This window comes from Cucumis melo, chromosome 10, assembly GCF_025177605.1.
Source record: "Cucumis melo cultivar AY chromosome 10, USDA_Cmelo_AY_1.0, whole genome shotgun sequence".
Classification (NCBI taxonomy): Eukaryota; Viridiplantae; Streptophyta; class Magnoliopsida; order Cucurbitales; family Cucurbitaceae; genus Cucumis; species Cucumis melo.
The window spans coordinates 21,411,120-21,425,048 of NC_066866.1; the positions used below are offsets into that span (position 1 = coordinate 21,411,120).

The window sequence follows — 13,929 nt, forward strand, 5'->3', positions numbered from 1 at the left end:
TTTAAAACGCTCCAAAGCAACATCCACAGATTTACACACGTAGAGGAGAGTTGACTCTAAACTACACTTGCCGTAAAAGCCAAGAATTCAAGCGTCACCTTTCTAACACCTTCAAGGATCAAAAGTTAACCTAACCAATAAGTCTAACGTTTTATTTCATTACTTATACTCGAATTGGCTTTAGAAAACGTTAGGAAACTCACTAAATCACTCTTACCAAAGTCTCACCGTGACTCAGCGTGGAGGGACATGGCTTAAGTGGCTCGGTGAACAGGAAGATCGACTTGGAAAATCGGCTTAGGTAAAAAGCTCATAAAATTAGCCATTTTTTTAAATATTTCAGGATTGCTCTTCCATCCTTTACTCTTCCTCTTGCGATTTCTTTCATATTCTTCCTCATGTGATTTCTTTCATCGTCTTTCTTCTTTTCTTCTTCTTTTTTTTCTGCATGTGATTTCTTTCCATAATCTTTCTTATTTTTCAATTCTTTTTTTACGTCGTTAAATCTTTCCATCGTCTTTCTTCTTTTCTTCTTCTTTTTTCGCTGCGATTTCTTTTTATCGTCTTTCTTCTTTTCTGATTTGGCGATTTCTTTCAATGTCTTTTCTTCTTCTTTTTATTCTTTTTTACATCGTTTAATATTTTCTTCGTCATTTTTCTATTCTGATTCTTTTTACGTCGTTTAATCTTTCCATCGTCTTTCTTCTTTTCCTGTTTTTTCGTTGTGATTTCTTTTCATTATCTTTCTTCTTTTCCTCTTCTTTTTTTACGTCGTTTGAATTTGGATAACCAAATCTAAACGACCATGTACAAAAAAATAGCAAATTTAAAAAATCGAGTATAAAAATTTTTGAAAAAAATCATTCAGATTGGAGTAGCCAAATGTAAACAATCGTGTAAAAAATAGATTGAAGTTTTCAAATGTAAACGATCATGTAAAAAAAAATCATCGATAAACTAATCTAAACGATCGTGTACCAAAAGAATTAAAAAATCATTTAGTCAAATCTAAATGATTGTGTAGACAAATCTAAACGATTGTGTGTAAAAAAATTTTAAAAAATCGTGTAGCCAAATCTAAACTTCGTGTAGCCAAATCTAAACGATCGTGTAGACAAATCTAAACGATCTTATAAAAAAAAGTAAACGATCGTGTAGCAAAAGAATTTTAAAAAATCGTTTAGCCAAATCTAAACGATCGTGTACTAAAATTTGAAAAAAAATAATCAAGACCCAAATCTAAACGATTAAATCTAAACGATCGTGTAACAAAATTAAACGATAGAATTGAAAAAATAAATTGTAGTCATATCTAAACGATCGTATACCAAATAATAGCCAAACCCAAATCTAAACGATCAAATTTAAGCGATCGTGTAACCAAATTTAAACGTAACCAAATTAAACGATCGTGTAACAAAATTAAACAATAGAATTGAAAAATAAATTGTAGTCATATCTAAACGATCGTATACCAAATAATAGTCAAACCAAAATGATTGCAAATATCTAAACAATTGCAAATATATTACGCGTGCGTTGTTGACAGCGTAGTTGACGAGGCATTTTTGGTATTTTACACGGTGGATCTTTGGGCTTTTTCTATTTTTGAAATTGTTTTATACAGTGTAAATATTTTACCGTTTTTTTATATTTTTGAAAAGACCTCTAATTAATATCATATTCCATAAAAAAATTCATATTATTAATTAAATATATATATCCATATATATATATATATATTTATACTAAATTAAGTCTAATTCCACCAAATCCAACTTTTCCTTCCAAAATCTCAAATTATCTTAAATCTTCAAGTCTTTTAAGCAATCAAATCGTCCAATAAATCACTCATAAAATTTCAACATGAATTATCTTAACGCAACCATTAAATTTTGACTCCAATCCTTAATATAACACCTAAATAATTTAACATAATTAATAAAAACTCCTCAAAGATTTGGGATGTTACATTCCTTTTCCCAATAATTATATTTCAATATATAATTATCAACTTTCCTTTTAAATAAATCAAATTCCTCTCTTTCCTTATTTACCTAAGCATAACAACTCTTTTCTAGAATCAATATTTATTTTTCTTTAAAATGATTAATTATCTTCCATAATAATTAATTATTATTTATCTTTCTCCAAAATAATTAATTATCTTTTACAATAACTAATTATTATTTACCTTTCTCCAAAATAATTAATTATCCTCCACAATAATTAATAATTATTTATCTTTTTACAAATAATTATATTTTATCAAAATATAATTATTTTCCCTTTTCTCTCTTAATAAATATATTTTCTCCAACATACAATTATCTTTTCTTTAAGTAATTGTATTTTAACAAATATAATTATCTTTTCCTTTCACATAATTATATATATATTTCTACATATAAATCTCCAACAAACACTCTACAATTTAATTAAATAACATTAATAATTATTTAATTTTATTTAACTTCAACAACATTATAAATCTTAAAATTATCTTAATTTTGAAGGTATTACATAGAATACTATGCATGGACACATATTTTTACTTATAATATTTATTAGTAAAATTTGATTTTTCTACGTTCAACATATTCTCCTTTTAACTTTGCTTTGTATACTCAGACCTCTATCCTAAAGATTTCAATTATAAAATATTGATCTCTTATACTTTTGTCTTCTATGAAACCTTGCACAGAACATTTTACCTTTATTAAGATTCCCTTTTGTTCCTTTCATTACTTATATATATACAATAAATTGCATAGGGCGAAACTTTTAAAAATGTTGAACGAAATATAGTCAATTTTATGTTTAATTAATGAGATGGAAAAAAATATTATGAAATTTGATATATTATAAAATTTTAATCGAATTTTATAACCATTATTTCAGTTGTCAATCTTATGTGATTGGCCAAAGCTAAATTTAGAGATTGGAGATTTGGAAGCTAAGAAATTACATTTTGACCAGTAAAAATAAACAAAAAAAAAAAAACATTTTGGACGATAAACTTTTGGTCTAAATATTTCAAAATGTTTTTTATATTCATTTTTAGTTGGTTTCTAAATTTTAAAATAACCATTACATTTTCTCTATTACACCCAACATTTATCTTTTACTTGATACACAACTCCTAAATGTTAGTGTTTTTTTCCTTTTTGAATTTGTGTTTTCACTAATACTTTCATGATTATTTTATAGTTGATTTTAAAATTCTCATTTCATAATGGTTTTAAATTAATTACTTGAAAGCTGATGTCAAATATCTGTAGTAAAATTTTATGTTATCGTTACAAAGGAGTAAAATCAAATCTCATATTAGGAACACATTTAACATCTTAAAAAGTGAAATGACAAGTGTCCAAATTATTAAAAATATTTATAAAATATAGTAAAATTTTATTCTATCAACGATATACATTGATATATCACTGATAGTTTTGATAGACATTCATCTATCTATGATAGATGTGAAATATTGTTATATTCTATAAATATTTTGGTTCATTTTTGCTATATTTTAAAAAAAAATCATTAAAATGTAAGAATCAAATGTAGATGAGTCGGAATAGAAAACAATAATTTAAAATTTGAGGACAAATTTCTTTCCAAAAAAAACATAAAATCTTCAAAACTATACCCCACCTATAAATCTACTGAAATAGTTAAAAGAAGAAAGTATTAAAAAACGTAAGAGTAGATAAAATTAATTATAGAAAAATAACACATTAAGGACATATATAATAAAGTAATTAATCCGTAGTAGGGTGTGTATAAAAAGAAGAGGGTATTGAAGTTTTATTAAATTGTGTAGCCGTGTGTGAATTCCATAAACTAATGGGCCTTGTTGGAGAGGTTGTGAGTGAAATAGAAGTCAATGCAAATGCAGACAAATTCTTTCATTTCTTCAAACATGAAATCTTCCATACTCCAAACATTTCTTCAAAGTTTATCCAACAAGTTGAACTTCATGAAGGAGATTGGGACATCCATTCCCATGGCTCCATAAAGATTTGGAATTACACTATAGGTATGCATAAAACAATCGCAACTTCGACTACGATCATTATCACCTATCACGAGCACTTGTTTTTCTTTTCCATTATTATTTTAATTTCTTCCAAGAATGAATTGATTTACATAAATATTATTTGATATATTTTGTGTTGCTTTGTGATCTGTTTAAGATGGTAAGGCTGAAGCTTTCAAAGAGCGAGTGGAGTTCGATGATAAGAAACTAGCGATGAAGTTGGTTGGATTAGAAGGAAATGTGTTTAAGCATTACAAAACTTTCAATATTACATATCAAATTGTGCCAAAAAAACATCAGCATAGTTTAGTAGTTTTGAATTTGAAATATGAGAAACTTGATGGTGACTCACCTACTCCATACAAATACGTTGAACTTTTAGAGAACATCATCAAAGATATTGAATCATACCTTAAATAATAATATTGTAGATGACTCAATTTGAGCTACTGTCTCTCGCTCATAATCTGATATAACTGACTGACTGAACATGTTGTGTGTCAGTTATATGATTTCTAGAGATTTTGAGAATTTAACAAAGAGTAAATAAGAATTATCCTTGTTGTTATAATTGTATGAAGCTCAAGTGTAGTGTTTGCCTGATATATAGAATAAGATATATACATATGCATACATATCTATAAATATATTTCATAGTTTTTTACTTTTGTTTTGTTCTTTTGCTCAAATTTGATACGCAATTTCTCACCATTCAAATCACAAATTTTAAATTAGCACAAATTGTCATATCATTCCTCAAATTAATGATTAAATTACAAATGATAAAATTCAAGACTAATTAAAAGTTAAGACATGTCATAAATTTTGAAGTTAAAAGACATAAGTTTGCAAATTTCAATTATGTCGCGTGTTTTCGTCATTACCATTAAATCAAATAAAATATTTGTCGTCCAACATGATATTAATTTGGGTTCAAGTTCAATTGACAAAAAAATAAGTTTAATTTAACCCAAAGGCCACCAATAATAAAAATTCAATAAATTATCCCAAGGGATATGTTCATGAACTAAATTGTTGGGGTTTATAATCGTTTGTATAGAGAGACATGTTTGTGAGGATATGTTATACAACGATATACACGGACCAAAAAATATATAATCTTTTTTTTCTAAGATTGTTATTTGGAGTCATTGGTAGTTTAATTGATGACCATGTAACTCAATTGAATCTGAGTTATGAACTTCTACTCATCAAGTTCGTCCTTTTATATATGCATGGTTGAGATTGTCCCAAATTGCTAACTCAATATACATATCATTTAATTTTAGTTATAATATGGAGTGAATAGCTAGGAACATAGACACACTAGATGACATTAACTTCTTCCCGCCCATAGAGCATTACAAGAATTAAGGTTTATAACGTTTTATCAAAAGTCGTGACAACCAACGCTATTAAAGGTCTAGATTTTTAAAAGCATTTTATAAAAGCTATAAAAAAAATATACATTTTGATAATGCTTTGAAAAGGTTATAAAAACAAATTTTTAATGGCATATTTTCTCATTTATATAATTTATGATAGCGTTTTTTTATAGCTATGAAAAACGTCTTATACCAAGGTTAAAAAGTTGTTGATCATTTATAATAGCATTTTTTAAACAAATATAAATGCTTGATCATACCTTTAAATAAAAGTTACAATAATATAGTATTTTCACATATTTCATCTATAATAAACTTTTTTAAATATTAATATTCAATTCCCAAACATCAACATATTCACATCTATTTAAAAGGTTATTGCTTATGTCTCTTAGCTACTAAAAAGTCAAATAACAAAAAGTTATCTAATAATAAAAGAAATACATCAAATGTAATTAGAAACGATACAACATCCACAAAATACAAAATTCATCTGGAGGATTATATAGCATCATGGTATTGAGCTTCATCTTTTAACTTTTTTTTTTTGTGAGGAGGTACCATTTCATCCATTAGTTTAGCTCCCAAGGGCACTTAAAAAGCATCTTATCAACGTGAATCTCAAAATTACATAAAAAGTACATAATTGCCATTTGTGGTTCATTAATAATCAACAAACTAACCATATAAACAATATATTAAAATACAAAAATGTAAAATAAGATGTTGGAAAAAAAATTCAAATTTGAACCAATGTTCAATCTAAACGGCTACACTAAAAAAATATACAAACTTTAACTAAAATTGCCATATTGAATATATAAAATTGAGGAAACAATTCATACATAAAAATTGAGAGGTGTAGTGGTACACAAAATGAAAACCAAGTGAATGTCCAATTGATTATCTTTTTACAAGTTTCAAGATCTCAAATTCAAAGTTAAAACAATCTCAACATCTAACACTCAAATGCAATAAACTTAAAATTGGCACTTATAAACATAAGAACTAAGTTAAGCTAATTTATCAAACTAAATCAACCAAAACTTTACCAATGAAGTTAACTATCCCTTTACCCACTTCTACACTAATTAACATCAAATTCAATATGAAAACTACTAACGAACTTAACTTAGTATCTCCTACAATGTTACACTACATAGTCTGAAAAATTATATTTCCTTCCAATCTTCCATCGATTCTCTTATGGTTGGAAAAAAAAGCTCTCCAAAGGTATTCATAATAAAGGAAGCACCGGAGGATGTCCTCTCTAGCATTGTTAACGGTCTTCTATTCAATTCTCCCACTTTTGGGACTAATGTATAAGACAGAAGCACAGGCAACAGGCTAGATCAATGGCTAAAGTACCTGGTGAGTTGAATGGGAAGCTCCATTTTTAAACTAACACCCACTACTAAGTTGAATGTAATGGCATAAGCACAGGCTACATATCTGGAAACTAACACCCACTACTAAGTTGAATGGGAAGCTCCAAATAAGAAAATTGTTAAACACTTGCATTTTAGCATTCCAAAAAATGAAGCAAGAGGAAATGAACCCATCTTCTGCAAATTAATGAATTATGGGAACTGTAGTGTCCGAGTTGCAAGATTTTAGAGCAACAGCTTTCAAATAAGGTTCACCCTACATGAGCAACAATAACAGAGTTAACATAACTTTTTGACAGGTTGGTGCAAAGATCCTCATTTAAATAATAATGAAATAAATAACTAGTATAACTACATAAACATTTTTTTCAACGTAAGACCAATAGAAGAAGATACTGAATGAGAGTAAAGTCAAAATTAAACACCAAATCACCCAAAGAATAAAAGGTAAATTTAAAAAAAGAACACCAAAACTATCAAACTCAAAAGGAAATTTGCTAGCATATCATCTAACTAAACAATAAAAAACACCAGATTTTACATAATTCAGTGCAATAGAGTCAACATATCATAACTATGGAGTGGATAATTAAGTTGATACTAGTTTAAAAGAGACCAATGCCTGAAAATACATTAGCCTTCAAGAGAATAAAGAAGATGAGAAAAACAAAACATAACAATACTATTGAAGTACAAAGAGGAGAAGACATCAAAAGCCCATACTATAAGAGGATTATAACAAAAACCAAACATAAATGATGCTATTGGAGTAATGGAAGAAAGACATATATGGAAGTAACCTAAGTACATAGACTAACAAAATGGAAACTCTAGCAAAACAGAGCAACGAAGGAAACCTTTCGTATTGAAGCAAATCTTAATACAAGTGGACTCGAGACAAGAAAATAACTTAGAATCGTAAAAGGAGACCTTTCTAAAAATGATTGATTTTAATAATTTGTACACTAAGAATGAAATTAAATTAAATGGTAACTTTGAACCATGCAATGACGAAAAACATACATACAAGCAAAATTACTTTCTCAAAGAAGTTGAAGAAATACATTGAAATAGATTAAAGTCAAGCTTCCCTTTTTACTCCAATCTTCATTAATCTAAGTCCCTTTCCCCCTAACCAGAGAATTTTATCAAATTAGTAGGCTTGAGATGGATGGATTTGGAAAAAAATAGATTCTTCTTTTTTTTTCTTGCAAAACCAACATTGAATAAAAAACTGAACAAAGAGTGCAAAAAAATAATAATAATAATAATAAAATAAATAAATAAATAAGAACGCCAATAAAATGAGAGATATACAACTAAAAAAATTAAGCATTCTCGTGCAGAAGGGGGAACTCAATAACTATACTAAAACAAAGAAGTTAATAAAAGGAAACTTGCACGAACTTTATGAATGCCAACAAAGCAACAAACTATTTTGACTTTGAAAACCATCATAAAGGTGACTAAGTAACATTAGACTCTTAAAATTTCCTAAAGAAGTTCCAGAACGTTGCATAAATTTTACTCGCTCTCGATACCACTGAAAAATCCTACCTACAAACAAGTCAAAACAAATAATAGAGTCAATGCATAAATTCTACTGAAAAAGATGAGCTCAATATAAGTTTGGATTAATGAATAGCCCACATGCTTTTAGGACCTACAATCCTCACATACTCTATTGCTCCTACAAGCACATAGTAATATAAAATGCTTAAATCTTAATCACAAATTATTTAAATAGGAAACATAGAACATATGTGAAGCAAAGGTTTGCATAAACACCAAAGAAAATTGAAAGCCCACCAATTCATGTTGTTCAAAGCAAAAGTTCGTGTCATAAATTAGGACACTAGCTATGCATTAGATTACCATGAAACACAAAACGATTAGCAGCAGTTACTTGCTCATCTGATTCAAGAATTTTCTTCAAGAAAAAAAAGATGGTTTCAACTTAGAATCTAAGCTCCTGTAAAGAATTCGAGGGCTTGATACAATTAGCTTAGCAAGTAAAGGACCGACGAACCCGACTTCCTGGAGGAACTCAAATTTAGGCTTCAGATTGGTGGATGAGGATTGAAAGATCGAAGGGTGCCTCGAGACCAAATTGGCGATCTGTGGATTCTCGAATCCATGTGATTTCAAGAAACTGAACGGCTCCGTACTGCTAGATGTTTTTGTCATCAAACTGGAGCTTTCGACCGGCGGAAGTAGTAAATCCTGAAGAAAGGCCACATGAATTTTTTAGGAATTGGATGGTAGAAAGAAAGGGCAAAGGCAATGTAGAAGTAGAAATGGTGTTCAGAAAACGATTTTGGACGAAATGTAGAAGAAAAGAGGAGGAAATGTTTGAACATTTTGGGGTTAGAATGAAGAAATTGAAGGAAGGGTTTTGGTTAGGGTTTTGGGCTCCACAAAGTGAACATCCCCATAGAGATGAAACCGTCGCGAGGCCGTTCGACGCCGTCTGCCTTCTGCCCGTCGAAAAGACACGCACTCTCTCTCTGTCTCCCCTGTTTGTGTATTTTGGCAGCTCTCACTCTCACCCTCTCTCTGTGTTTTGTGTAATCTTCGGCCTCGAACCGCAAGGAGAAAGGGGGGTTTCAAATGGGTAGGCAGAGGTCGTCGGAGACAAATGGAGGCAAACGGAGACGACGAAAAGAGGGTCGTGCATGGCCGGTGGCAAGAGGTTTTAGTGGGGGTGAGGTGTTTCGAATGGGTTAGGGGTTTCAAATGAATTCGCATGAGCCAGGTTACGTTTTGGGGGGGAGTTTTTTTTTTTTTTTTTACTTCAATTTCAAGTATTTTTATTTCTTCCCCTCATTTTCAATAGCTTATTTGAAATGGATTATCTCAAGGGGCTATTAAAAAGTTCATTTCTTGTAGCCAAATTAGATAAGTTATTTTCTTAAAAAGGCATTCGAGAAAAGGTGCGATTTATGATAAAAAAAAATGGAGAAAAGTGAAAAATGACGTATGAGGTCCAGCTCTAAAAATTTAAAAAGGATCGGAGAATGATTGTGGAAAGAGTGAGAAGGATTGGAGAAGAAGTGTGGAATAGTGAAAAATAGAGAAAGGAAGAATTATGGATAACCTAATACTAGGTTTTCTAAAATCTGAGCTCCAAACGTGGAGTGGGTTAACATGACCCACTCCACTCCGCCATAATTTAAGGCCCAAACGCCTTGTAAGTGTTGCTTGGGGACTTGAACAATGAGGCTTCATTCTCTCATTGGCCATAACGACTCCGGGTGATAGGTATGTGTAAGCTTAGCTTTCAGCAGAAGATTTTGATGCAGCCTTCTTTGATGCCATTGATTTTCTTGTAGATTTGGATGACGAGAGATAGATGAGATGACGAGAGGCAGATGAGAGGTAGAGATATCCCACTAAGCATGTCAATTTGTTCGCACAAGATTTCATGGAGTTGAACTTGTGTTGATTTGATGCGATATGGTTTGATTTGATGCGATGTGGTTCGATGGCGGTCGACTTCTGAAGTTGGAGTATAGACTCCTCTATTTATAGAGTTTCCTGTTGAGTTTTTATGGACTTCGAGGCCTGGTTTGATCCATGGACCATAATTTAATTTTGGGCTAATTGAACCAAAATGTGACATTATTAGAATTGTCCAATTTGTCTTTAAATTTAATTTGGGACACAATTATTTTAGTAAATGGCATGACAATTTGTAATTGGTTCCAAAATTTCTTATTCAAGAGATACCAATCCTTTTACGCATTTTAATTAATTTATCCTCTGTTCTTGTCATCTTCCCCATCTTTGTTAACCTCCATTTAAAATTCATTTTTCTTTTCCACTTTTCTTAAGGTCTTTCTCATTCTCGATCTCCAGTGACCTCCATTTCAAACTTCTACATACAAAAACCCACCATTTTCACCTACCCTTTTCCCCACCTTTTCATTTCTTTTCCTACCATTTTTTATCTGTTTGTTATGAAGTTTGAAAGTTATCTTGATCGGTTATAGTGGTACTGTTCGGGTATAGAATAATTTGTTGTGGACACCATGTGTTTATTAAAAGTCCTGAAAGAAGCAATTGTAGGGCATTTGTAGAATTTTCATTTCTGGCTTTAGTATTTTAGGCTTGGTCATCACTGAAGTCTTGGCGGGCTATCCATGTGGTTATAAAGTTGTGTTGTTGCTCTTTATTTGTGTGGAATTTTATATCTTTTGCTAGTGAGTGAATGTTGGTTTTGTGTTAAATGGGATGACTTACTAAATTTATTGTTTGTTGATTATAACAAATTGTCTATTTTCTATATACTGGTTGGTCATACTTTTGCCTTTTGAGATGAGAAAAATATGTCTGGGATGAAATCATGCTTTCTTCTGCTATTACTAAGAACTATCAATAATTTACATGAAGTAGCAAATCACCATAATATAATGGAATGGAAAATATTGTGTTTGATCATATTTACTACTCTGGAACTATGTGATTTGGGAAATGAAAGATTGGCCGCCATTTAGCCAGGTTGCCATGTAGAAAATTGGCTTTTGCTTGATGTTATACGCAACACGCATTACACATTATTACATTAATCAAGTACTAAAATTAAGAGGGCCAACTCATTTCAAGGTATGCTATTATCACTTTTAGGTACGTACTTATGTTATCTCACACACATCTTGCACAGTCTACACTTTCACTATGGTTTCAAAATAAAATTTATGTCTCTCTTAAGTCCTTTGGAGTGCTTTTATTCATGTTTAGAAAACCTTTTAGATACTTATGTATCATCTCGCACATTCCAAACTTTCACTATAGGTTTTGGAATCAAATTCCCCCCCCCCCCCCCAAGTCCTTTGGAGTGTTTTTACGCATGTTTAGGAAGTCTTTTAGATACTTATGTTTTATCTCACACACATGTGGCACATTCCAAACTTTTACTATGCGTTCAAAATCAAAATTTTGCCCCTCTTAAGTCATCTAGAGCGCTTTTACGTATTTTTAGGAAGTCTTTTTTAGGTAATTATTATTTATCTCACACACATCTCGCACATTCTATCCATCTTAAATTATTTGGAGTGTTTTTATCCAATCTTCATGGTTTATACTTGTAACGCTACTTTATGTATGTTCTTGCATTAGAAGGTTATCTTCTTGTCTTTTGGTCTAACATAAATACATATACATATTTATTATCTTTTTGCAATGACATTTAGTTGCAAAATAGTCTAGAGAATCACCTGTTTGACTGAAAGAAAAAGTATCGGTTGATTGATTATGTCTTTGGGTTGAAAGAGGAATTCCATGATCCTTGGGCAAATGTTGATTATGTTTACTTGCCACTAAATGTTTTGTGACAATCATTGGATTCTTGGCCTTGGTAAGTCAAGGTATGAAGATATGGGATATGTAACGCTCCGAAAATTTAAGGTAAAATTTTTCTCGTTTTATGTAAAGTGCAAATTGATATAATAATAATATAATATTAATTATATTATTATTATTAATATTTATTTTATTTGTTATAATATTAATATTAAAATTATTATTATTATTTAATAATATAGTAATATTATTAAACAATGACATTATTATTACATAATATTAAATTATTATTTATTTAATGTTAATATTATTAATATATTATTATTATTACTGTATTATCATTATTATTTTTATTTAATATATATATATTATTATTTATTTTAAATTATTTAATATTAATAATTTTAATATTTATTTATACTTATTTTGTTTATATATATATATATATATTTTAAAAAAAAAAAAGAAAAGAAACCCTAAAGAAACGCGCGCTGGCCCCCCCCCCCCCCCCGTTCCTTTCGTTTTCGGTCTCCTCTCCACCGCGCGCCGCCATCCATTTTCTCTTCTTCCTCCATCCTTCGCCCGACCACCGCCGCCCGTTCGCTCACAGCCCATCTCTTCCTCCTCATTCTTTTCTCCTTCCGTCCGTGTCCGCCTTCATCTCTTCCTCCGTCGTCGTCTCCGTCTCCGAAAAACGAGCAGCCGCCGCGACCATCCATTTCGGATCTCCTCTCGGGTTCAAACAACCAAACGCCGCCGTGCATCCTCCGTCAGACCGTATCCGCCGTCGCCCTCCGCCGCGTGGAAGTAGGGCCAGTCGTCGGACAAGCTGCGTTCCATCCCGGTCGTCGAACGCCGAAATCCGTCGCGTGTGGTTGCCCGTTTCGCGCTGCAAAGACCCGACCCGGTCCCAAGCCGACCCGACCCGAAACCCGTCTCCAGTCCGAGCCACACACAAATCCGAGCCGCGAGCCGAGTGAGCCGAGCCGCGAGCCGAGTGAGTCGAGCCACAAGCCGAGCCGAGCCGAGAGCAAGCCGAGCCGAGCCACAAGCCGAGCCGAGCCGAGACCAAGCCGAGCCGAGCCGGGGTGGAGCCGAGCCGAGCCGAGCCGAGCGCCTTCAAGCCGAGCCGAGCTCCTTGTTTCGCACCTAAGCCTTCCTTCCTCCGCTCCGGGTCACGGTGAGTCTTCGGTAAGGATTGTTTTCGATGAATTCCCTAATGTTGCCACATCCGATTAGAGTTTGAATATTGGAATAAGTTATGGCCCTACTTTTCTCCCTTGAAGGTAGTTCAGAGTTGACACTTGGGTTCTCGGGTCTCGCGGTAGGCCTGGTTGGAGATAACTTCCTTTCCTTGGGTAAGTCAACGGATGTCGCTTCCGACCTTTTTAAACGACTTCTACTAAAGTCATCAACTAAAACTTTCATGTTTCGTAGGTGGATCTGTCGAGCGTAGATTTCGATCGAGGGGCATAACCGAGTATCAGGTAAGGGTTTTCCTACTACTGGACCCCGAGTCCAGGCTGAAAACGTAGTAATCCACAGGGGATTACACGTTAGTGACTGTACTGAATAACTGTATGCGTGTTGACTGTTAAGTACTGATATTATATTTTGTCTGATGTAAATATACTGTGACTGCTAATTGTGGATTGAGATTTTGTGTTGATGGGCCTTAAAGTTACGGTTCAGTATGTAGTAAAACACTGGTCTGGATGTGGTTCATGGAGTTTGGACGGGAGAAGGACAGTGAGTCCGGTTTTTGGTTGGTTAGTCGATTGAATCTAGGGTTTTCCCTAATGGCGTACGAATTGGT

The 13,929-nt window shown here is 32.1% G+C and overlaps 1 protein-coding gene and 1 long non-coding RNA gene across 2 annotated transcripts; one reads left to right on the plus strand and one right to left on the minus strand.

The window, feature by feature from the left end:
- The first annotated feature begins 3,795 nt into the window (after positions 1 to 3,795).
- On the plus strand, positions 3,796 to 4,686 carry LOC103491913 (MLP-like protein 329). Its single transcript, XM_008452031.2, has 2 exons — positions 3,796 to 4,039; positions 4,197 to 4,686. Exons 1-2 carry the CDS (start codon positions 3,847 to 3,849, stop codon positions 4,457 to 4,459), a joined length of 456 nt encoding a protein of 151 aa, XP_008450253.2. The 5' UTR covers positions 3,796 to 3,846; the 3' UTR covers positions 4,460 to 4,686.
- Positions 4,687 to 6,394: 1,708 nt separating this feature from the next.
- On the minus strand, positions 6,395 to 9,626 carry LOC103491914 (uncharacterized). Its single transcript, XR_007824003.1, has 2 exons — positions 8,842 to 9,626; positions 6,395 to 7,068 (listed from the first exon to the last, which is right to left on the minus strand). It is a non-coding gene; the product is annotated as an uncharacterized LOC103491914 (long non-coding RNA).
- Positions 9,627 to 13,929: the final 4,303 nt, after the last annotated feature.